The 24452-nt window shown below is 40.7% G+C and overlaps 1 protein-coding gene across 1 annotated transcript in view; it reads left to right on the forward strand.

Annotated features, from left to right (window-relative positions):
- Positions 1–24452, forward strand: part of smyd3 (SET and MYND domain containing 3) — a 117201-nt gene that overhangs the window by 22804 nt on the left and 69945 nt on the right. The window contains exons 2-5 of the mRNA XM_026171213.2: positions 9996–10059; positions 10233–10340; positions 10612–10669; positions 12976–13130. Coding sequence (XP_026026998.2) covers positions 9996–10059; positions 10233–10340; positions 10612–10669; positions 12976–13130 — 385 coding nt within the window. The remainder of the gene's footprint in view (positions 1–9995; positions 10060–10232; positions 10341–10611; positions 10670–12975; positions 13131–24452) is intronic.

Below are 24452 nucleotides of genomic sequence, written 5' to 3' on the forward strand. Positions count from 1 at the left end.
ACACATTAAAATCAATCAAAACGTGATCGCAATGCAGACAGCTTTAATTGAAGAGGTCTAATCAAATATTTAATTAGATGTTTCGAGATTACAGCCATTTTTATAAATACTCCCCCAATTTCTGAGGTACAAAAGTAATTGAACAAACTAGCAGCATTTTAATTATAAGAAATATTTTTAATAGTCATGGACATCACCAATTGCTGTGTTTTCCTCCCTTAAGATTTCTGCGAGGCCTTTACTGCAGACGCCTGCAGCTGCTGCTTGTTTACGATTCTCTGCCTTCAGCTTTGTCTTAAGTATCTGAAAAGCATGTTTTATTGGGCTGAGATCAGATGACTGACCTGGCTGTTGAAGAATAGCCCATTTTTTTGCTGTAAGAAATTCTGGTGTCATTTTGCTTTTTGGAGTATGCTTTCGAACAGTTTCAGTCAGCAGTCAAATTACTTTTGAGATGCTAAAAATTGGTGGTTATGCATAAAAATGTCTGTAATTCCTAAACCGTTAATTCAGTGCTTTTGTTGCTTCAAACACATCTTAATCATTTGACTTTGTGTGTTGGTGTAAAAATGTAAAGTAGCAAAAATCACATCATTGTTTTAGATTTAAGCATGTCAGTGGCCAGTGTTTTATCTGTTGTCACTATAAATTTTGTTCTGACTTAAGATTCAAACATAGTACGATGAAGTGTTAAAAGACTTAAAGGGGCCTTTTGGTTTTCTGTGTTTTCCTTTGTTTGTTTGTGGTAGCCAATCAGAAGAAGTCTGGCTTTAAAGAAGGGTGAAGGGGGCAGAAAAAAAAATTAAAAAATGAGAGGATGAACTGAGGGGCTGCCCCAAGGCCAAGTATAAGATGTATAAGACTTATTTTGAGCTGTGAGTAATGCAAACCTGCTCTGATCCAAGTCTAAGAATAAAAATATAGAGCTGAAAATCACAACAGGTCCTCCTTAAAACAGTTTTCTCTTCTTTTTTTAATCAAGATGTTATTGTTTCCCAGCACAAAGCAGGTGAAATGAAATTTTAAAAGACAAAAAAAATCATCTAATATAATAATTCAGAAACCAATCCTTCCCAGAGATTGTTTAGCATATTCAATGGTTTTCTAGCCTGCAAAAATATGAACAAATCACATAATAAATAATTTGGTTACATGATTATAATGGAATTCAATTTGAAACAGATATTGAACACATGATGTCATTGTTTACCTTCTAATGGAAAATTGCCTAATATATGCTGTACATGAACATGCAGTGTAGCTTCTACAATGTGCAGCGTCCGAGGGGTCACAGTGAAAGGAAACAAGTAACGAAGTTTAAAAAAATGGGATTGTCACCAGGATTGCTCTCTGGCCTGTGGAAGATGGATGGATTTCCTGTGCCTTGCAGCTTTTAGTTATGATCTGTCTGTGTTTAGGTTTGCCCTTATCCTATCTGTTGTTACTCTGTGTCTCAGACTCCAGGCATGTGTTTCATGAACTGTGGGTGGCTTCCGTGTTTCTGGTTGGTCTCAACATGACAAGAATAACTCTGCTTTCACGAAACTCTGTCCCAGGGTGAAACTATAAATTTAGGGTTGAGTTCCAAGCTGGAAAGGCAAATAGGACACAGCAGCATAACAAAAAACGGGTGGGGGGGGGAAGACAGATGGGAAGGACAGCTGTAAAATGCAGAATCTAGAGAGCAGGGAGGGAAGAACAGGAAAGAAAAGAGTGTTTTGGAAACTTGTACAAGACTGAAGGCGCCTTGAGCCAAATACAACAATCGAGTCTGGTCACACGCTGATAGATGAAACGCTCACAGGAAACACTTAACTTCTGTCACTAATGTTGACGCTCTACAGCCTTTGGTCAGACCTGCGCTGCATTTGTTTATATTACATTTCAGATTTTGCCTTTAAGCTCTTTCTAATGTCATCTACTGCATTCATAGGTCCAGCATGTCCAATCTAATCAAATGTGCCGTTTTCAGTAAGATAAGCCCCGGCTTAATGTATTTAAATCCATCATAACATTTTTTTTCCATTATCTCATATTTCGTGTGTGAGCTCATAATACCATCCGCTGTCAGATTTAATTAGTAGGATTTTTATTATTTTCTCTATTTTCTTTCCTTATTATATGATAAATCCATAAAGACTTGCAACTTATTATTGTATATTAGCTCACGCTAAACCAGCCTTGGGGTGTTCGGCTGTCAGTGCTTATGTATGGAACGCCAGGACTGCCATAATGAATTAATTAAATACACCATTAAATAATTAATTAAATGTGGCAATAATTAATTAAAATTGGAATTAATTAATTAAATAAATAGTTATGATATATGTAATTAATTAATTATTGACACATTTAATTAATTATTTATGTATTTCACATTTTAATTAATTATTGACACATTTAATTAATTAATTATTGACATATTTAATTAATTATTTATGTATTTCACATTTTAATTAATTATTGACACATTTAATTAATTATTGACACATTTAATTAATTATTGACACATTTAATTAATTATTTAATGATATATTTATTTATTTCATTTTGGCAGTCCTGACGCCTGGCTCTCATCATGAAATAATTTTATCTGTCAGCCTCACCCATCAAACTCAGGGGGCGGGGTTAACGCTGATCGAGTCAAAACCATTGCTTTGGCCTGGTGGCCATTGTTTCTAGCACACAACAACCGGCATGTGGAAGCTAACAGAACTGAGCTTTGAAAAACCCTGTTTGTGTGTTACCAAATACCGTTTTAATATTTTTTTAGCCGAGAATGTAGTGGTTTAATCTTCATGTGTCTGGTCGGTTTGTCAAGATACAGCCTCTTTGCAAAAGTGTTTCGATGATTTCGGAGATGTCGTCCCAGTCTCACGGCAAAGCGTGGGATAGACCCGCTCGCCTCGCAAGCAATCCCACCGACAAAGCGCAGGCCCCGGTACACAGCTGTAGTAACCCCCGCTGACTTCTTTTACTGAGGTTATATTTATCGGTGTTTTATTTCCTGATGTTCTTATGTGTCCTACGTGTTTCAGTCGCCAATTCTGAATTATAACTAACATTAAAAACATGTTGTGGTGGGGCGTGGTCTGCGGGGCCGTGCGGACGCACCTGCACGGCATCCGCAATCACGCCCGCCGTGTTAAAACACGGGGACTCAGGGGTTGGTGGTGGTGTGGTGTGATGTGAATCAAATAAAGTTGGCTCTGAACGTCGCTCTGTGGTCCCGCCGTGCCTTATTCATGCCACATTGGTGCCGAAACCCAGGAGGCGGCATGGCGGGTACCTACCAGAGCCAGGAAAGGAAAGAGCTGGCCGAGATGGTGGCCGAAATAGCGGCCACCCAGCGGAAGCAGGCGGCGGAGGTGCGTCGCCAACAGGAGGAGCTGCGGCAGGAGAGCGAACGCCACCTGGGGAAGATGGCAGAGCTGGCAGCGCTGCTCTGGGCCTGGGCGCCACCCCCACAAGTGTGTCTCGAGGACAGTGGAGGAGCCGTGTGGGTCACCTCGGCAGCCGGAGGTGGTGGACGAGCCACGCGGGGGTCCGAGCCTGCCGGAGGAGGAGGAGCAGCAGCCGGGTGAAGGGCTGCTCCTGCCGGGAGCGGTGGAGGAGCCGCTCCAATCGGAGGCCGAGGACGAGGCGGGCGAGGGTCTACACCTGCCGGAGGCAGAGGAGTCGCTCCACCCGGAGGGGGGCGAGGGGCGGTGCCTGCTGGGGGCGGAGGCGCAGTGCGGGGAGCCGCTCCAAACGGGAGTGGCGGAGGCGGTGGCGGAGCAGCTGTGCGGGGAGACGGAGGTCCCTGCTCCAGGGCAGCCTGTGCAGCCGGAGTTGGAGGCAGAGGAGCGGGACAGCCCCGCTAGGCCGGGGATCGGCGGGCTGGCTAGTCCAGCCTCGCTGCCACCAGTCGATTCTGCGCGCCTGGCGTCTGCCCAGCCGCCTGTGTGCAGGAGCACACGGCCATGCCGGTGGGGCCGTGTCCGCTTGCTACGCGGCCGACCTCCGGACCAGCTTCGCCGTTGCCGCTGGATGCGCGGGCGGCCACCAGAACGGACGCTTCCCCGTCGCTTGGTCGGGGGCTGGGGCGCCGATGTGTAGGGGCCGAGTCTCGCCCCAGTTCGCGGGGGGGAGTAGGTTTGGCCGGATCACTCCCCGGCCTCAATCGGGCGATGGGGGTATGTGGTGGGGCGTGGTCTGCGGGGCCGTGCGGACGCACCTGCACGGCATCCGCAATCACGCCCGCCGTGTTAAAACACGGGGACTCAGGGGTTGGTGGTGGTGTGGTGTGATGTGAATCAAATAAAGTTGGCTCTGAACGTCGCTCTGTGGTCCCGCCGTGCCTTATTCATGCCACAATGTTTAAGGAGGAGAGAGAGCAAATCTGTTTAACATCTGATCTTTGGGTTTTTGTTCAGTAATCAGCGTGACCTGTGTATAAACACATAAAAGAGATAACGTTGGTGTTTCCGTCATGTAGTAACTGCTGGCTTTAACTGTACAAAGGTTGTTCGACACTATGAAACACATACAGACTTCATGATGTTCGGCTAATATTTTTATTGTGAATATTAATCATGCTGACCTCGCTCTGTACACCACGCAGCGAGGTCAGCATATCCACGATATCCTCAGCTCCATGAGTTTCCCAGCTGACTATCTAACTGCCAACTATTCCAGAGACGTGAAAATATACAGCATAAAGAAAAGTGTAAGAGACTCAGCAGCAGATTAGAATTACAGTTATACATTTAATAAATCACCAAATGAATCCAAGAAACGAGCAAACCTGTTCCGACAATTTGAATTTGTATTCCCTCAGCTGCAGACTCGCTGCTGTTTAAATGTTTGAAAAGGAAGATTAGATATAAACAAACGTCAAACATAGACTCAGTCTGCCTTCACATTTGATATGAGGCCAGCACGTATAGTGGCCTCAGCAGGCTATTACTGAAATACACGCGCTATATCATAAACTATGATATAAATAGGGAGGTCCTATTAACATGTTTAGTTTTAAAGGACACCTTCCTGCCTTTAGTCTCATTCATGAGCAGTATTCGTTTTCTTCTAACATCCAGAAGTCTGCACGATGTGTTTCATAGTTTGTAACAAGCCTTTGACAGGTAAACATAACATGACCGAAAAAGCAAAAAAAAAAAAAAAAAAAAGAGAGAGAGAGAGAGTGTTGACATAAGAAGATAAAATGCTCTCAATTATGGAGACAGACAAATGGTTCATTTATGTTTGATGTGTGTTTATTCCTCCTTAAATATCGTCGGTGAAGTTCGCCATGCACGTCAGATTTTCCTGCGCATTTTTATACCTCTGCCAACAGAGAGAGAAAAAAAATCACATTCTAACAGACAGCTGGTGCTTAGAATACAGTTGAATAACTATTAAAAAACAGATGATATTTAGATGATAGTTCAGTCTAACACATGTGCCAGTGAACCATTAAACGTCTGTGAAACTATGCAGTTATGAAACGTAACTTTAACCTCAGCCAAACCGATTTGCTCAGTTGTAAATAAAACAGCGAAGTAAACGTGACCCGACAGACAGAACCTGAGTGAATGAAGTCCAGCGTTTAACCACTGAGAGCTAAAACTCAGCTGAGGTTTGAAAGCTGTGTGCTGGTGATTGGACATCAGCCGCTGATGAAGCTGTTCGCCTATAAAGTGCTCTGTAAGGAAACGAGCTCCAGCAGCTCTGCGCTCGGGGAAAACACTATATTTACTTATCTTGTGCAGAAAAATGCGCTGACATTGCGTTATATCGAGCACCGGCTGCCCAGTTAAACTGTGACTATCACCAGGTAACGTAGGCGTGTTTCTTGAATTAGCAGCAGGTGTTAAACAGCTGACAGATGAGGAGGAGGATGCATGCAGGTAAACTGAGGGTCTGCTGAGCTGATCGCTGGTTTCGTGAGAAAAATGTCAGCTTGTTCTTTATGTTACAGAAGCACAGAGACACAAGACCAGGCGGAAAGAGACGATCGTTCGGTGAAAATGAGAATCTGCGAATGCAACATGTGGAACACGGAGAGTGGAATATGTAAACAAACCGGTTAATGTACCCCCTCGGTGCGCTCTGCATGCTAACTGTTAGCAGAGCTAGTGAAATCTCTGAAAACATCTGAGCACTTTTGCAAACATGTTCTATGTTGACAACCTGACCAGACATACGGCGCGACATTCGCGGCTAAAACACTGTTAAAAGTGTAGCTGGTGACAGAAAAACGGGGTATTTTAAAACTACACCACCACCATTGCTGCCTGTGATTTGATCTGCATTCTGGGATAACTGGCTGCCCCAAGTCTACACAAGCAATCGATTATCTAGGATCGACCTGTTTTGACTTACTTTGCACGGCAACCAATCAAATGTTAGAGAAGCTGCATGGGCAGCGTTAACCCCGCCCCCTGAGTTTGATGGGTGAGGCTGACAGATAAAATTATTTCATGACGAGAGCCAGGCGTCAGGACTGCCAAAATGAAATAAATAAATATATCATTAAATAATTAATTAAATGTGTCAATAATTAATTAAATGTGTCAATAATTAATTAAAATGTGAAATACATAAATAATTAATTAAATGTGTCAATAATTAATTAATTACATGTGTCATAACTATTTATTTAATTAATTAATTCCAATTTTAATTAATTATTGACACATTTAATTAATTATTTAATGGTGTATTTAATTAATTCATTATGGCAGTCCTGGCGTTCCATACTTATGCTCCATTGTTGGTAATGTGAAGAAATTCTTTAGCGAATGAAATGAATGCTAGGTTCTAAGCACTCTGCTTTGTCATTTGTTTCATGATTTCATGAAGCATGTGTCTGTCATACAGTGGTCTACCATGGAGTTAGAGGGTTTTTTTGTGGGTTTTTTTTTTTTTTTTTTACTGTCTCTGTCTTTTTTTAAAATTTTCTTTTCTTTTGTAGAAAATAAGCGATGAGCTCCTTGGCTGTAAAATTAATCCTGCGTAGAAGTCTGAAAACTACAGTGTGAATAAACCTGCGCCTTTAAGTATAAGATGTGAAACAAAGACTTTCTTTCAGTGGGATTAAAAATCTGTAGCACCGTGTAGAAACCTTCTCTGGTGCTGATGGCTGTTTTCTGAGACTCACTTCAATCTGTTTCCCTCCCATGTGACAGGTCAGGCAGGTATTTTACTTTTTGATCCATTTTCCCCGACATGAAATACTTAGCACTTATTAACAGGTATCTGTGTCTGTGCATTGCAGCCATACAGTTTATCAATACATCTTGCTAACCAAGCTTGCTGACCTTGGAAACTGGTCAAGTGGAGGACAAAAGAGGCAGGTCTAAAAAGCTACGTACAGCAGATGAACACTATCTGAAGGTCATGTCCTTAAGAAATACTAAAGAAATCCATTAAAAACCTGACAGAGGACCTGAGAGATGCATCTGGCCCTTCAGTTTGCTGTTTACTGAAGCGTCATCAAAAATGTCTCAGTGGAACGGTGACTGTCAAGAAACCACCTTTTGTTAAGGAAGGGAAATGGTTAGAAAAGGGGGCAGTATGCACACAAGAACTCATGAAGTGATACATTTAGAAATGTTTGGTTCAAATCATCCATATCTACAGAGGAGGTCAGGAGAGAGCTACAACTGTGAGTGTCTGCAAAACTGAGGGTCTGTGATGGTTTGGGCTGAATTTCAGCCACTGATGCTGGAATTTTGAATGCAGAATAGTTCTGTCAGGTTTTGATCCACCATGCAAAACCATCTGGGAAGGATCTGATTGGCAACAGCTTAAATTTTCCATCCATCCTTATTTATAAAGCACCTTAAAACACAAAGTGGTGTGCACTGGAATTAAATAATAAAATTACACAAGATATTTATAAAAAAGATTTTTCAGTATGACAATGATCCCAAACACACTGTGCTAATTCAATAAAACCATACTTGGATAGAAAAAACATAAGGGGACACTGTAAGTCATGGATTGGCCTCTCCAGAGCCCAGACCGCAATATTGCTCAAGCATTGCAATCATCTTGACAGAGAACAGAACAAAAGGCAACAACATTCAAAGAAGAGCTTTGAATGTCCTCCAAGAAACCTGGAGAACTTTTCCTGAAAACTACGTAACCCTTTAAAGCCGGTCGGAGCGGGCACGCTCCGTTTTGCGCAACTATTTTTAAATCCCAGTAGCACTGCAACCACATAAGCTAGCGCAATAATTTTTTTTGCATATGAAACCGGAGGAGTTGTACTTACATCTTATGCCATCAGCTTGTCCTAGATCACAGTTTCCTTCCACATATAGCTTTGCAAAAACTGCATAAAAAGCACTTGCAGCAACAAAAACATAATATTCCAGAAACACGCTTTGCCAATCCGATCAGCTGTTCGTAACACTTCCTACATTGAAATAGACGTCAGTGCGAACGATCGCATGTACGACATGACCTGCCCGAAACCGGAAGTGACGTTATTTTGCGGAAATGTAGTTTTTTTTACCATCAGGGCCTTATGAGCCTATACTTGTGTTTTTAAAAGTTATGTTTGACTTTATGACTTTCTGTGTCGTTTCTGGGATGCTTAGGACTCACATTGCACTGCTGGAAATAGTTTATTTTGATGCATATGCTGTTTTTTTGCAAATTTGCATTATAATATGCAGTATATAAAAATTGGTGTATTTCAAAAATAAAACTATGAAGACACTTAAATTAAATTTCCTGTGGTGGGAAACTATTTTGTGCAACTTTTTTGTATTTACAGTTTAGAGGGATAAGCCTCTTAACTTTCTCTAACTAGAAATATATGTTAAAAAACAAAAACGATTTTCAATTTTTTTGTAGTTTATTGCATTTTTTGCAATTTATGTAATTACTATGCACTTAATGCAGACATATTATTAAAATGTGGGCTATAATACTTGTATTGATGTATATCAACTTGAAATGCTCCCAAAAATGGCACTACAACATGAAAAAATATAATATAAGCTCTGGCGGACTTGGTTCTATGCTAGATCTTAAAGGGTTAAAAAGTAAATCACTGCACCTATTTCTCATTTTCCTAGTAAAACATAAAGAAATGAGGGATGGCTCAAGACATTTGCAAGTATAATAAATAATTGATTTGAATAGCCTACATTGACTTATGTGTATGCACTCATACACACACACACTGAAAAGATTCCTGTGAGTCACAACTTGTGTGTTTTAGTGATGCCCCCACTACTGGCTGTAATTGGCCTCATGAAGCAGGCTGACACTGCGGTGCTCCGGCTTGTTATCAGGCTGACAGACAAAGTGGAAAGGACAGCAGTATCACTCAGAGAAACACAGCAGACCTCGGAGGCATATGCATACTCACAAAAATACACACAAACACCACCACAAGTGGACGCACAGCTGTCACATGTCGCCATTCCGACACAGGCAAGTTATGTGATGTGGTGAGACTAACCGATGGTGACGGTGAGGAGAGTGCACCTAAAGTATTGCCCTTAAACGACAATCGAATTGGAGCTGGGTAGACAGATAAAATGAGATAATGGACGCACACAGTCAGTTTAATGCGATGAATAGAAAAGGATAAGACGACATCCTTTCACGGTGAAAGGTCAGTACAATGACAGAAGTATGCTTGAGCTGATTTAGGGATTTGTTTGGTGATGCTGAATTTTAACCGTCTCAAAAAGTGTTTAACATATATGGAACAGCTGAATGTTTTTGTTCAAACACTACAACTATCTGTCAGTACAGGAAGACTGGCATCGCAAGTTTTGAAATCTAAAATCCTGGTCCCATTCCAGGCCACCAAGACCTTTTAAGTCATCTCTAGCATTTTCTTCTCTCAGCTGGAGCGTTTTTGTTTGTTTGTTTTTAAAGACAGTGATTCAGCCTTTGAATATTTTATGTCTTTAATGCCACACTTTCTTCTTTTTAGTTAGGAATGTGCGCAGAATTAACACAACTTTTCAAAAATTCCTTCTGTCCAGACGTGAGAGCTTGTTGAGGTGTTCCCAGTGCAAGACGGCTCACTACTGCAATACCGCGTGCCAGGTACAGTGTGTGTGTTTGTGTGTTTTAATCTTTTGGGGACAAAAATCAAGTTCTCATAATGTAAATCATTACATTTTAAAGTGTACACTTTGTTTATGGCTTGTAGCTGGGGTAATAATGGCTATGATGGATGTGTCTGTATACATCAGTGTATTTATATCCTCCTTCTACAGAAACAAGCATGGTCAGGCCATAAGAGAGAGTGTAAATGTCTGCAGAGCCTCCTACCCAGACTTCCCACTGACTCAGTCCGTCTAGCTGCAAGACTCATCTTTGCCTTGGTATGTTGCTGGACTTTCCTACTGTTCAACTCAGTTAAACTAAATGTGCTCAAAGAAAGCTGCTTAATACCTTTCCTTTTATGCACCATAACAGGCGGGCATTCCTGCTCTCAGAAAAACCAGACTTTAAAGAAATCCATGTCATGTTTCTCAGTGTATGAAAGTTTCAAGGACTTTATCTGGGAGCAACAATAAATACAGCACATAATGCGCATCGATAGGAGAACGATATTTCAGTAACACCAGAGTGAACTGCTCTTTTTCTATGCAGTTAAGTCCGTCTAAGAGCAGCAGTGAGGAGCTCTACACTCTAGAGGAGCATGAATCGCGTAAGTTTGTCTTGCAAGTGTCTGTGTGCGTTTTACCTCACTGTAATAAAGGTTATTAGAAAATGTTTGCTCTTTCACCTGTGTGTTTATTTATATATATATAGAGAGCGAGCGCATGTGTATATATAATCCAGTCGTAGCCAAATGCAAACTTTTTATTTTCAGCTGGGCTCATTCCTGTTTTAGATGCTATAAGGTTTTCTTTAAAAAACCAAAATCACTGATTTGAACCTTTACAGAACAGGCAAAATGATGTTGACATGTCTTGTTACACTTATTGTAAGTGTATCATAAGAGCTCTAAATTTGCAAATTAGATTATTTTAAATACTGAAAAGCAGAGAAGTCCAGAGCTCCCTCTCTCCACCCACCTTTTTCAGCTTATCAGGTGTTTCTAGGTGAGCTAAGACATGTAGTCTTGGGTCTACCCCAGGTAAGACATGCCCAGGACATTTCACTTGCCACCTGGTGGCATCCTTGCTAGATCCCTGAACCACCTCAACTGACTCTTTTCAGTGTGGAAGAGTAGAAGCTCTACTCTTAGTCCCTCCTAAAAGGCTGAACTCCTTACTCTCTCTCTAAGGGAGAGGGGCCCGGCCGCCTTTTTGAGGAAACTCGTTTCCGCTGCTTCTATCCGTGACATCATTCTTTCAGTCACCACCCAGAGCTTGCATCCGTAATTGAGTGTAGGGACATTGCTTGACCAGTAAATTGCCACTCATGCTCAGCTCTCTCTTCACCACAACGAACCACTACTGTACTAATCCGACATTCTCAAATTCCTCCAGCAGGAGCACCTTGCAACATGCCACCCAGTGACTCCAAGAAGGCTGCGTACTCTGAACTTTTGTTCGGCAACTACAGATAGTCGAGACAAAACGGTGCAGGGCAACAACCCTCTCGGCTACCGGAGAAATCTCCAACATTCAGGCAGTGACCTGCTTAGTGCACTTATGTTTTCTGGAATTTGACAGTGATTATAATTAAATGGCTTTTAATGGCTTTTTAACAATAAGTTAGTCCACTGAATACCTGCACAGTGTTTTGCTGGAGGTTTCTTCTTGTTAAAAGGGAGTTTTTCTTTCCCACTGTTGCCAAAGTGCTTGCTCTTAGTGGGTCGCATGATTGTTGAGGTTTCTCTGTTGTGTTACTACAATATAAATGTCCTTGAGGGAACTGTGGTTGTGATTTGTTGCTGTATAAATAAAATTGAATTGAATCGGATGCAAAGCAATTCTCATTATGCACCCAAAAGACCTTCAGTATCAACATAATAGAAAAAGTAATAATTCATCTCAGAGAATGGATTTTTATAAAAAGACAATGTGGTTCCTGGAGCCAGTAGGTTTTTCTCACTGAGCCTAGCCCCAAGCAACTGGGCCGCTTCCTGTGGCAAAGACAAGTTTTAACTGTGGCTGAGGGAAGAACTGGGGGACAGATGAGCTACTAGAAGATGGATCACTAAAAAGTTGTGCATCTAGAAACAAAACATCAGACTTTTCTCTCTCATCAACTAAGCCAGTAAAACAACAGGCAGTATTTCATCTGAATGCGGTGCAGGTCTCGTTGCTGATGGCAGATTTGGGTAACTGGCAGGTGATTTAGTGTTGGAACTGTATCCAGAAATACTGACTAAACAGACGGAGCAGCCATCAAAGTGATCCTGTGGTTCCCTCTGTACCACTAGAAAGCTCTTTTTCTTTCCATTATTCTGAGATTTTCAACACACACCTGACAAACTGAATGAGATGCCCATGGCTTGTCTTGATTACCCAGTTTCATACCAAAATAAGCAGAGGATGCCTTTTCCCACAAACTCTGTTATGTTTTGTTGCTGTTTGGATATAGTGAAGGATCCACATGTTTAGCATCTGGATCATGTTTACAGTTGCCACTCGTCAAAAAACATGATGCGATAGAGCAAAATGGATTTTTTTAAAACAAATGTTAGATTTTATACAGCGAATATGATGCAGGAGACAGTGTGACGGGTTTAACGATATTCTGCATTTATCTGGCAAAAGTCTCATTGAGATTGAAAGTCCCTTTACAAATGTGATTTAGCAGATGGCGTCAAACATTCTACCTACTTTACACATTAACAAATACGACTGTTAGATACTAGAAATAAGTGAAAACCTGCATCATATGTTATAAAATATCAATTTAGGTCCATTTACAGGCAAATTTTAGGAGTCCTCACATCATCACCTTTAAAGAACATTACATTTTTACACCAGAATACCTGGATTTTATGAAGTGTTTCAACTACATTTGTATGATTTTTAAAAAAAAATGTTTTTACAGATCTAACTTCTATGCCTGAGAAGAAGAAACAAGGTCTTTCTCAGCTGGCGTCCATGTTAGAGCTGTACCTGCAACAGGAAGTACCTGACCTGTTACAGGAAATGGGATCAGCACTGCCACCTTCCTGCCAAGAACCCCTCAGCCTCATTGCCAAGGTCAGCTAAATGCACATTTGCTTTTCTGCATAGTAAGAACACCTCATCATGCACATGAATACGCAATCAAATCCCGTGTACCTCCATAAAAAGACACATCACCTCCTCCTTGACTTATCCCACCGCACGTCTGAGATCTTCCGAGCATTCGTAATCAGATCCCCTGTGTTTATGTATTCCCAGAACAACTTCAGGTCTCACTCTCTTAAAACGTACCAGCTGTCTTCGGTGGAACTGAAACCACAAACTCCTGTGTGTTTATCTGCAATTTGCTCTTCCTCTGTTTTCTGTTAGCTTGTGTGACTCCTCGTCATTTCATTGTGTTTGAATTCCATCTTGTGCGCGTGTTCATTGTGTTTTTCCCACCACAGTGATTGCATGCGTGTTTCTCGAATGATTATGAGCCTTTTGATAACACAAAGGTGCAAATAAGCACTTCTTACAAAAAACTGTCATGATCGAAACAAAATACACCAACTTTCTTCATCCAACTTTTCTACATATAAAGCGTCATTTACATTCGACTCAAAGGAAGTCAGATTTAATCAGTGGTTGTTTTCTTTCAACAGATAGCTGTGGATGTATTTCAAATACTGTACTCGTAAGGCGAGAAAGGGCAAAAGTGTTTTGGGGTTTTTTTGTTGCTCTTTTACGTTTCACTGAAGATCGTATAAACAAATCAGACTGCTGTTAGTAGACTGTTCTGTGGACACGTGTGGCTAAGATGGAGGTTTTGGTGTAAATCAGAAGCTTCATGTTTGGAGAAGGGAAAGGTTCACATACCAGTATAAGAGTCTTCCCCATTTATGAAAAGCGGTGGGAAAAACACTGCTTGTTCCTGTTTTGTTGTCAGTGGGCGAAAAAGTCTCGGCATCATTGAAAGAGCAATACATTTAGAATCATGCACGAAGAACAAGATGTCAGCACCTCCAGAAACAGAAACTCAAGCTGGGTGGTACAACGCACACAAGAGTGGTGAGAGATGTATGGAAAAATCTCACTTATGACGTTAATTCAAGAGAAATTAGCTGTTTACTTGAGAAAACCCACAAAAACCCAGAGTTGCACATGTTCTAAACTTCAGAATGATTTAATTTCCTCTAAGCTGATATAAAAGAGTGATCAGCTGTGACTGGTGATATTTAGTTGCAGAAATTGCTGCTGTGAATGTTGTTTAAGGTGATCTCATCACCGGTATATGTGACACGTATTATTACTGGTAATCCTTCTTAGTGGAAAGTTTTCCTTTGGTTAGGGTCGCTCACAGGTCACTCACCAGGTTCACCCACCGGGGGGTGTTTACAATTAGAGCATTTGTGCCACAGTGCAGTGACTCAGCGTCTGACTGGAGACACCAGCAACCTACAGACAGACAACAGGCTTTTTTCTCCTTTGTAAGCCCAGCCACAAAGGCCTGTATTCAAAAGATTGGCTAATGGAGAGGAATGTAAAGTACAGGAGTGCCTTGTTTTTGTAGAAGCACTTTGTGTTAAAATGGCTGTCAGATCAGACGTCGCCTTTATGTCCATCAATTTGTTTTGCTCTCTTTTCCTTGGTTGAGCCTCTGCATGCGACATGTTTGTCTAGAAAACACAAGATTTCGACAGCCAGTGCTCACTGACCTTTAAAAGCTTAAATTATAAAGTAAAATAAAGAAGTCGGAAGTGTCTAATTCAATTCAATTTTATTTATATAGCACCAATTCACAACATCAGTCGCCTCAAGGCCAAGTACCATCTTCAAAACAATCACTTGAAGCCTGCAAATCTGGATATTTGGCATGCAGACCTGTGCCTCGTATAACAGCTGAGTTTTGTTGGATATGACTTATTCGTAAAGAGTTTATAATGTCAATGAAATTCACTATGTAGTCATTAAATTTTAAGAGTAAAGCCACTCATGCTCACACCTTTTACCTTGGTAATATACACGTGATCAGATCTTACGAGGCTGTGAAATGACGGTTGAGTAATCGCTAACGCCGCTTATTTACACTCTCTGCATCTCTTATGTACTAAATCATACACTGCCATCATATACTGATGTGGTCATATGTGATCCATTGGACTAAATCTTTGGGTCTGGTACAGTTGGGTTATCAATCATTCATAATCATGAATCAAGCATTATGCATCTGTGACTGCGCTGTTCCTGACATATTATTCAGTTGGATTTTAAAACACTGCGCCAAGCTTAAAATGAAACCATGATAGAAACACATAAGTGTGGCGTCCTTCCTAATGCCACATGAGCTGTCTATGAAACCAGACGAGGTGGCACAGAAAGCAGTGGTTTAGTGTGTCTGAGAAATATCAGGGAGAAATGGCTGTCCTGCAGCGTGCATTATCTGTAATGTGCTGCATACTGATGGTAAACCTTTTTAACTACCTTTGATTGATTGATTGATTGATTGATAGATTGACTGATTAATTTAAAATATCACCTTCAATAAGATGGGCTAATAAATAAATGTGCCACTATCCAAAATGGTGACTTATCGTCTGCCAATAGGGGGCACTGTGATTGCATGGCCAACAGTCTGTATTTGTAGTGCAAAGGAGTCCTTCATTTCACTTTTGCTCTCTTATGTTTCATATTTGCTTTACCTCCCCTGCCTCTGTTGTTTCTACCTACTGTATGTTTACAACAATGTAAGGACAGTCAGACCTACTCTGTGTACTTCTGTCTGTCCTTATATTTTTGTCTCTCTCTTTGCTCATTATTCTTTTTAATGCAGCCCTTTCTTCTTCCCGTCTCCTCCTCTTGTGGTCGCTCTCTTTAATGGTCCTAGTACATAACAAATGAGGAGTTTATTATTGTGTACTTGGAGCATTCACTGTGCTTAACAAAACAGGTCATTACTGTGAGTGTGCTGTGTGTGCGTGTATGGGCATTTGTGTATGTATACGTGTGTGTTGGAGTTCCTCTCGTGTGGGGGTTTGTTTTCTTTTGTGCCATAAAAGCATTCTTTAGGCTAATAGCTGCTCTATCCCGTGTGCTAATAGTGTCGTACAGAAACATATATGCACGCACGCTGACGCACACAAGGAAGCAGTCCCACATCATCATTACTGCTCTTAATACCCCCAAGAGGAGCAAGGAGGGAAGTAGGGAGAGTTGTATTTGTGTGTGCTACTACTGTGTACTGTGTACGGTCTGCGTATTCACAGTGCTGGGGAAAGGTTTTAGACACCTAACGTGTTCTCGTAACACTATCACGGAGCAGCTTATCAGATTCTTTCTGCAGCACGATGGTGACGACAAACATGGAAACAGAAGAGCAACATCTTCAGGAACGCCTCCTCAGTAGAAGGTCTGCGTGCAGGAAGACTGCAGTGGGCATGCATCGTGTCTGTCCATGTGCTGTTTTTTTATCAGACTGCAGCAGTATAATAAGCGCAAACATGGAGCTCTAACTGTGCTGCTTTCATTGTTTCTTTAAAGCAACTTCCCCACTCTGCAGTGTGTGTGTGTGTGTCTTTAGATCTCACTGTGTGCGTCTCATCTTAGATACTTGCACATATTTGGATTTATGTGTGAATTTCTTTTTGTGCTTATGTGGTTAGTTCGTCTTTGCCTATACTTGTGTGTATTGCTTAGGTAAATGTGTGTGTGTTCTCTAACCAGCCTGCGAGCCTGCGTGTGAACTTATTGTTATGCTGCATCAGCCCTCGCTGCACTGAGACCCATTTCTCACACAAACTCCTTACATGACCGACATGTTACCCCATAAAAAACACACTCCCTCACCCCTCTCTGTCTTCCTGAACCTGGCTCTGTGCGTCTTGTTTTTTCCCTCTCTCGGCCTCACCCGTTTGCTCCGCGCCACCTATCATTTCTCTTCTTCATTGACATTCGCCCTTCTCGTTCCCTCTCTGCCCAAGTTTAGCTTTTGATATGAGGGTTATAAATAGCTCTTTAAAGACACCTCACAGGGCTGTTCTAACAGTCCAGTGCCACCTTTTGAATTTTAAAATCTTGACTTAAAGTAACTCAGAAACATCATAGAAAAGTCTCACGCTTTAAAGCATAAAAATACAGTTTGTACTTTAAGATGATGTTAATGATTTTGAGCAGTGTGCATACAGTAATGCTTACTGTAGCATTATGCACAGAGATGAGTGGGTGGTTTAATGTGTAATCTGAAGATAATTATTAGTGAATATGCAGTTCCTGCTTGATGAAAATATAATATTTTAGTATTAATAATGGGGGAAGTGCTGAAACATGAGCTAAAAATGCCTCATCTATAGTAGCTACCTGGAGACATTGTTACACAGTGGAGGGGGGAGAAGTTGCCCTTAAATACATAGATGCAGTTTACTTCAAATGTGTTCGAACTACTGGAAGCACTCTGTTTGGTTTAGGGAAATGGTGGAAGCTTCAGAGGCTGTTTTGCTGCTGCCGAACAGAAAAGAATGTCTTTTGCAGTGAAGTGAAATGGAGTGTTGAAAACAATCGTCTGTGGATCCTTTTTTGATTGCTGGAAATCTCCACTCCCATTTCCTTACTTGTTCAAGCTACCCGCTTCAAGTATTCTGTAATCAAACTGTGCATAGCATCCCTGTGTTGAGGTGACACACTGTACGCTTTGCACACAAGCGCGTTACTGTAGTCCCTGCATTGGGTGAATTCCCATAATCTTTTCTGCATAGCCAAAAAGCTACAAGAAACATCACTGTGGGACCATGAATCCAGCTTCACACATGTCTCCGGGACACAGCAGGTGTTTGTGTTTGTCTGCAGTACTTTGGGCTGTGTCCCTAATATGGTGCATACAACTGTTTATCAGAGGAACCTTTAAGACCTCCTTACTGTTGGAGCTCCATTCTGGCTGTTCTGTCTTTTATTTAACGTGAGCTTAAAGAAAAAACTGGCTCATCTATTGAGAGAGTGTTAAAAAACAAGAATAAAAGCTGTAGATGGAATATTGGGGGGGGGGGGGGGGGGGGGGGGGGGGGGGTAAGAAGAATGTGAAAAGAAAACGTCAGAAACGAGCAGAAGAGGGATAGGAACATGTACCTACTCGCACCTACTCTGCTTGATAAAAGGTTTGAAGTAGCTGTATTTATGGCTCTGTGTGCATGAGGCCGTAACTGAGACTCCTGGGAAACACACGCACACACACACTTCTACCTACCTCTCTGACCAAGGTGGAAGCAGGGCAGCTCTCTATGGAAAAGTATGTTGTATTGTTTATTTCCCATATATAGTTACAATTTATCATGGAGGCACACACACACACACATCACCACCACCTGATGTCATGTGTGGACTGTGGTGCCAATAAATTTACACCCCTGCTGAAACTGCTTCACCTTCAATTATAGCAGCAGGAATGAGGAGCGTGTGTGTGTGTGCTGGCGTAATCCTCAGTGTGTGTGTGTGTGTGTGTGTGTGTTTGTGTTGATTCTTATTTTTTGGTCGTTATAATTTTTGGTCTGTTTGCTTGCTGTAATGTAACTTGTGTATATCTGTGTGTAGGAGTAAATCTGCGTGTAGACAGATGTGCGCTGTAGGTGTGTGAGTGTAACTTGTTGTTTCTGTGTAGGAGTAATTTACTCGCACGGCTTTTCCTTATATTTATTGGCCATCTGTTGAGCAGCTAAGTGGGATGCAGACGCCATCAAACTACGGTACTGTAACAAATGGAAAGGTTGTCACTTACCAAACTTTTTGCATGGGAGAATGAAGTAAAACTTCACATTTTTTCTAAATGGATCGACTAAGGAATGCAGATGCATGTATGCAGGAAGGAGAGGGGATGTATATAAATGAGAATATTGCATTTTAATGTTTTTGCCTGTACCATAATGTTTCCTTTTGCTCTTATGGATGCATGTTTGCCTGTATCCGGCGTGTGAAATCATTAAAATAATCCTCTTGTGTATGTCTTAGTATGCTCGGCCTTATCTCTTCAGCATTTCCCTGATCTGCTATTGTAGCTGCCAGTGCCATGGGTTCTACCTAATTAGCTTAGGCTTTGCAAAATCTCACACACACGTACAGCTTTGTGTAATGACTTGGAGTCCATCATCATGGATGAAGTCACAGACAGTATAATGTGAAAAGAGAGCAAAAAACCATTTGTTTAATTGACTTAGATTGGCTGCATGTGTGTGGGCTCTCGTGGGGAAGAGGTGAGGAGAAGAAGATGAAGAAGGGGGGAAGGAAAGAAAACAAGGCGCTGAAATGACTGGCGGGCCATGGGAAAGGGAAGGAAACAGGAGAAGATGCAGAAAAAAGAGAGCTTGTGAGGAAAAAGATTTCAACAATCAAGATCAGAAACAGGGTTGAGGAGATTTGGAGAAGAAGAGTGGAGGACACAGAAAAAAGGGACAATCTGAAAGGACCGACTATAAATTGTTTTGAGTTTTTGATAAATCTGCATGCCAGATTTAAAATTCTGCAAACTGATTTGACCTGCAGTGTGCTGTAGAAGACGGGGATGTATGCTACATGTTTGAGCTGGGGGTAGGGTTAGCTTAATGAGAAGCTTTTGGCTGCAGCAGCCGCTATCTCTCTCTCTCGTCTCCTTTATCATCCCTCATACTGGCACTGCTCTCTCCTCTGTCGCTCCGGCATCTACAGTAATTACTGTTCTTTGGTGGTTAAGAGGAATGTAGACGGGGATAGAGCGCGATAACGTGCCAAAGTGTGAGTATTTGTGTATTTTGTTTAATTTCCTCCAGACTTTCCTCTAGAGGGATGTTCCAGGAAGTGTGTTTCCTAAGCTGTCTCTCGCAGATTAGCCTTTCACACCAGCACAGTGACCTGGCAAAGACCTGTTGAAGTAAAACGTTCTGTGCATGTGTTCCAACATGAGGTCATGGATCGCATCCTGACCTTCCACCAAGCATTTCAGCCTGCTCAGTCTGCTCAGCTCTGTAATAAAAGGGTTTTTTAATGGGATATTTCAATAGTGAATTGTAGTTTAGCATGTTGTTGTCATGTTACACAATCCTCTCTCAAATGAAAATATATTTCACATGTTTAATCAGAGTAAAGATTTTCTATTTACACAAAAATGTCTGTGAAAGAAGGGAGGGAAATCCTTAAATCTTTGGCTGTTACACCTTTTTAATCCCTTGTGAAAAATTAAATTATTTGTGATGTATTTGTTTTGCATTAAGGTTGAAAACAGAGGGCAGCATAATTATATGCGTACATGTTGACATTTTTCTTGCACTGATTGGTCACTTGCCTTCCATTAACCTGTGGGTTTATCATCGCTAATCATCATCACTCCTGTACTCATGATGCTTTTATTAGTTATCTCACACAGGACATATAAAGACTGTGTGTTAAATGAAGGATCAGCCTACTATTAAACGGTGAACCATGTTGCCTGTTCAATTTTAAAATACTCTGTGTCATAAAAAATGTGCTTTTATAGGGTAATTGCATTATTTTATTCACACCGTTATCTGATCTCATTTCAAATACCTGGGCCAAAACCACACTATCTGCAACACATTAATATCACTGATATTATAATACGAATACTATAATACTAACGTTTTCTGCCTACATGGATATAGTTTTCTTAAAATGTTTCAAATTAACTCTAAATATTTTAAAGACATACAGTCTGATTCCTTATTTACTGCTTTTTAAAAATAATAATAAAGACTGCTAACACACACACACACACACACACACACACACACACACACACACACACACACACACACACACACACACACACACACACACACAGGCACACATTTGTTTGTAACTGATTGGACAGACAAATATGAGACCAAACAGCTTTGGGAAATTGTTTAATCTGGTTATAACAGTTCTCCTGCCCCCTTGGGAAGCAGACTGTAGGTATGCCAGATGGCCAGTCTGCCACTGAAAGTAGCTTCTTTTTTTTTTGTTATAATTTGGAGCTTATGTTTGGGTGTTGGCTAAATAATTGTGAGTATTTTAAGCCATTTTCCCAAACCGTGTATTTGGGTAAATTTCTCTGGTCATCTGCCTTGTAGGTTACATGATGTTTCCTGGGTGAGGCTGTGCCCTGTTTAGAAGCCTTAACACTTAGAGCACATTGTGCAGGTTACTTTTGCATACATTCAGTCATATACACAGTAATTTGGAATTAGCTTTTTTGTGCTGTTCCCCACTGTGTGGATTATTTGTCACATAATTAAAAACACTGAGAAATGTATAATTTGGATTTTCCTCTATTTAAGATCCCAGCACTGTTATCTTAATAAGTGCAAAAAATAGTATAAGGGCATCATATTAAAAGAAAAATACATGGAGAAAATTGTTGTTTACACTGTTGTTAGCATGTATCGACTAACAGTTTGACCATTTTCTTGCAAAAAGTCCCATATGGAAAAGATATATATAAATCTTATAAAGTTTGTATCTGTCTTGTGTGAAACTTGTATGAAAAGCATACAAGAGTGAAAACAGATATAAGATCCCTTGAAAAATTATATAATGAAACTTGTATGTTTTGGATACTTACTAAAACAATATATGAAAGTAATGAGAAAGTGGCCACTTTTTTTTTTTACTATTTCTTTTCCATATGGGGTAGTAGCAAAGCTATGACTAAATTCTTTGAACAGTCCCAGGTTTCCATATACTGCAATATGCAGGTGAAACCTTTAATCAGTGATGTCATGGGGTAAACGGTATATTTTCGCTTTGGTTAATTGTCAATTTCCCATGTCCCCTGCTGTTTGCAGGGATTTAATGGCACCGTGTACATGAAAGTTATTTTCAGCTTTTACAGTTAATTTGGATGATAAGGAGTGATAATATTAACATCACTGTGCTTAAAGGCCACACATTTTCTGTCCCTTAGCTAAATGGCCTGTATATCTGAGTCTAAGAAATCCTTTTACAGGACGAAAAAGCTAAGAGCAAAGTGTTAGCCTCAGAAATGGTGATCAGGTTTGCAATCGGTGCTTTGGTTCATGAAATACGGCTGTAAATATAGAATTTCTAATGGTACAGCTACAATACAGGGTTCAAGTACGCACTCGTCCACCCACCCATCCTCTCTTCCTGTTCACCTGTCTGCAGGTCATTAGCGGGTTAGGTAAAACTTCCTTGTCTTGTGGAGGCTGGGGGAGGGCAACTGCAGCCTGTAAAGTATCCAGAATGCTTAACCATCAGTCCTTTTATTTCCATCCTGAATATAAATGAGTTTCTGCAGGCTTCGTTCCCTCAGTCTCCCTCTCATCTGTCTCTCATCTCTTTCTTTCTCAGTCTCCTCTTAAACCACAGCCAAGCATGAAACAGCGAGTGCTGTTCAGGGACAGTGAGTCACACCTTCCCTGACTATCAACTTCTCACTCTTCTGTGTGTGTGTTTGTATGGGTAACATTTGTGTTCCTGCAATCTTTTTAAGTGGAAATGAGCATGAATTTTCTCAGAAACCCAAAAAGCCTATTTGCTGTAACTTATTATGAAGAGGATTATTTTTAGAGTCAGGGACAGGAAATAATCGCGTGTTTGTGTTTTTTATGTGCACTTATTTGTTGTCCCATAGTGGATGAGAGCTCGGTATCATTTTGTTTCTGGTTTCTGTTATTTTCCCTTTAATGGGCATTCATGCTGTGCTTCCTCTTGTTAAACATCAGCAACTCGTCAGGAACACAAATAAGACTTTGTGTGTGTGGATGCAGATAAACAGGCACACGTTTTATTCTCTCCATTGTGTCATCTCTGCTTCCCGTGCATAGACAAAGGAGCACAAATTAGACATGCTGTTATAAAAAAACAAAACAAAAACAACTTATATTGTAGGCTATAATTTCTTCCTAAACACTAAGTTGCAGTAGTTTTTTTTTAATGATAACATTAAAACTTTGTGAACTTTCTTGCACAAGACAAAGATAATCATTTGTGTAGCCCACTTCCACACTATCCGGTTGTTCAGTGATGACGCGACGAATCCTACTTCTGGGTCTAAAGTAGTCTGCGTTTAATATGGCTTTTGTGTTGTTAACATGTTTAATGTTATGTATTTTCTTCTATTTGATCTCAAAAAGCTCCTAAAACAGTCAGCGATCACTGTTGACCTCCCTCGGCTTTTATTACCACTAATCATTTATTTAAGCTCAGTTTTTACCTTAGGATGTAACTACAGCCCAGCCCATGCAGCAGTATATGAATGACTAACCTCGTATTGTGGATGGATTATCTCAGTTGTTCTCCTGGCTGAAGTTTGGTCCTTTTACAGCATCCTGCCGTGCGATTACATTTGTTTCTGACCACCGAGAACACTCACGGTAACTTTTATCGAGTGGAAAAAAAGTTAGCTTGTTTATATTATGCTAACATAGCTGTGTCGCTAGGGATCACGTAGCACATCATTATATACCAGCTAGCCCAACTTCAGTAACCCTACAAACATCACTGCTTTTTAGTTTTCTTTCTTCATTTATGCTGGAAGTGATAGCAGAGCTGTACGTTTTAATTTGTTTCCAAAACCCCGCAGTCAGGACATGCTATATTGTATTTAGATAGAAGCTAGCGAGCTAACTCCCTGCTAACTTCTAACTCTGTTAAATGTCATAAATTCCGTTTTCATGGATGCCTGGATGTTAAACTCAATTGTTACACCTGGTAGAGCAGAACGCTGATCATTTTATTAAAGATGAAAAACTTTAGATAGTTTTTCAACTCTCAGTAATGCCACAGTGATCGTTTGATATATGGACCTGCAGCGGAGTTTAGACCCAGACACGGCTAGTGACGTCAGACTGAACAACCGGATAGGCCAGGTACTGTGGTAAATGTAAATTCAGTTTTGAACTGAAACCTGGTTTTTAATTGTAAATAATTAAAAGTCCCAGCATTTTGGAAATGGGGTTATATATTTGCACTTAGAGTTATTCAACTTGGTGCTGATAAGAAAGTTTGTGGTGGTATCATGTCTGCAGACTAAATATGCATTTACATCCAACTGCCTTACTTAGTCAGACTTGAGTAATGATTGTAATTATTGGAACTCATATTTATATTAACATTTTCTTTCCCCCCCCAAAATTGGGTGTTATATAAATAAATAAATCTCAGGAATCAAGAATTCAATGGGAAGAGCACAGATTATTGACCGAAAAGTTGTAGGCTAATGCTTAAGCTTGTTACATGCACACTTTTCATTCTAAATGGTAACACTTTTCTATGTAGATTTTACAAAAGCCAATAGTAAATTGATCCAGTTTTAAGAATAAACAGACTAAAATAGGATGACAACCTCACTACCGCTAGGAAAAATTGATGGTAGCACATTGCAACCAACCGGTCTACAGCAACTTACCAGGCCTTTTCTAAGCTTGATGGCATCCTGAA

This window comes from Astatotilapia calliptera, chromosome 1 (genome assembly GCF_964374335.1).
Source record: "Astatotilapia calliptera chromosome 1, fAstCal68.1, whole genome shotgun sequence".
Classification (NCBI taxonomy): domain Eukaryota; kingdom Metazoa; phylum Chordata; class Actinopteri; order Cichliformes; family Cichlidae; genus Astatotilapia; species Astatotilapia calliptera.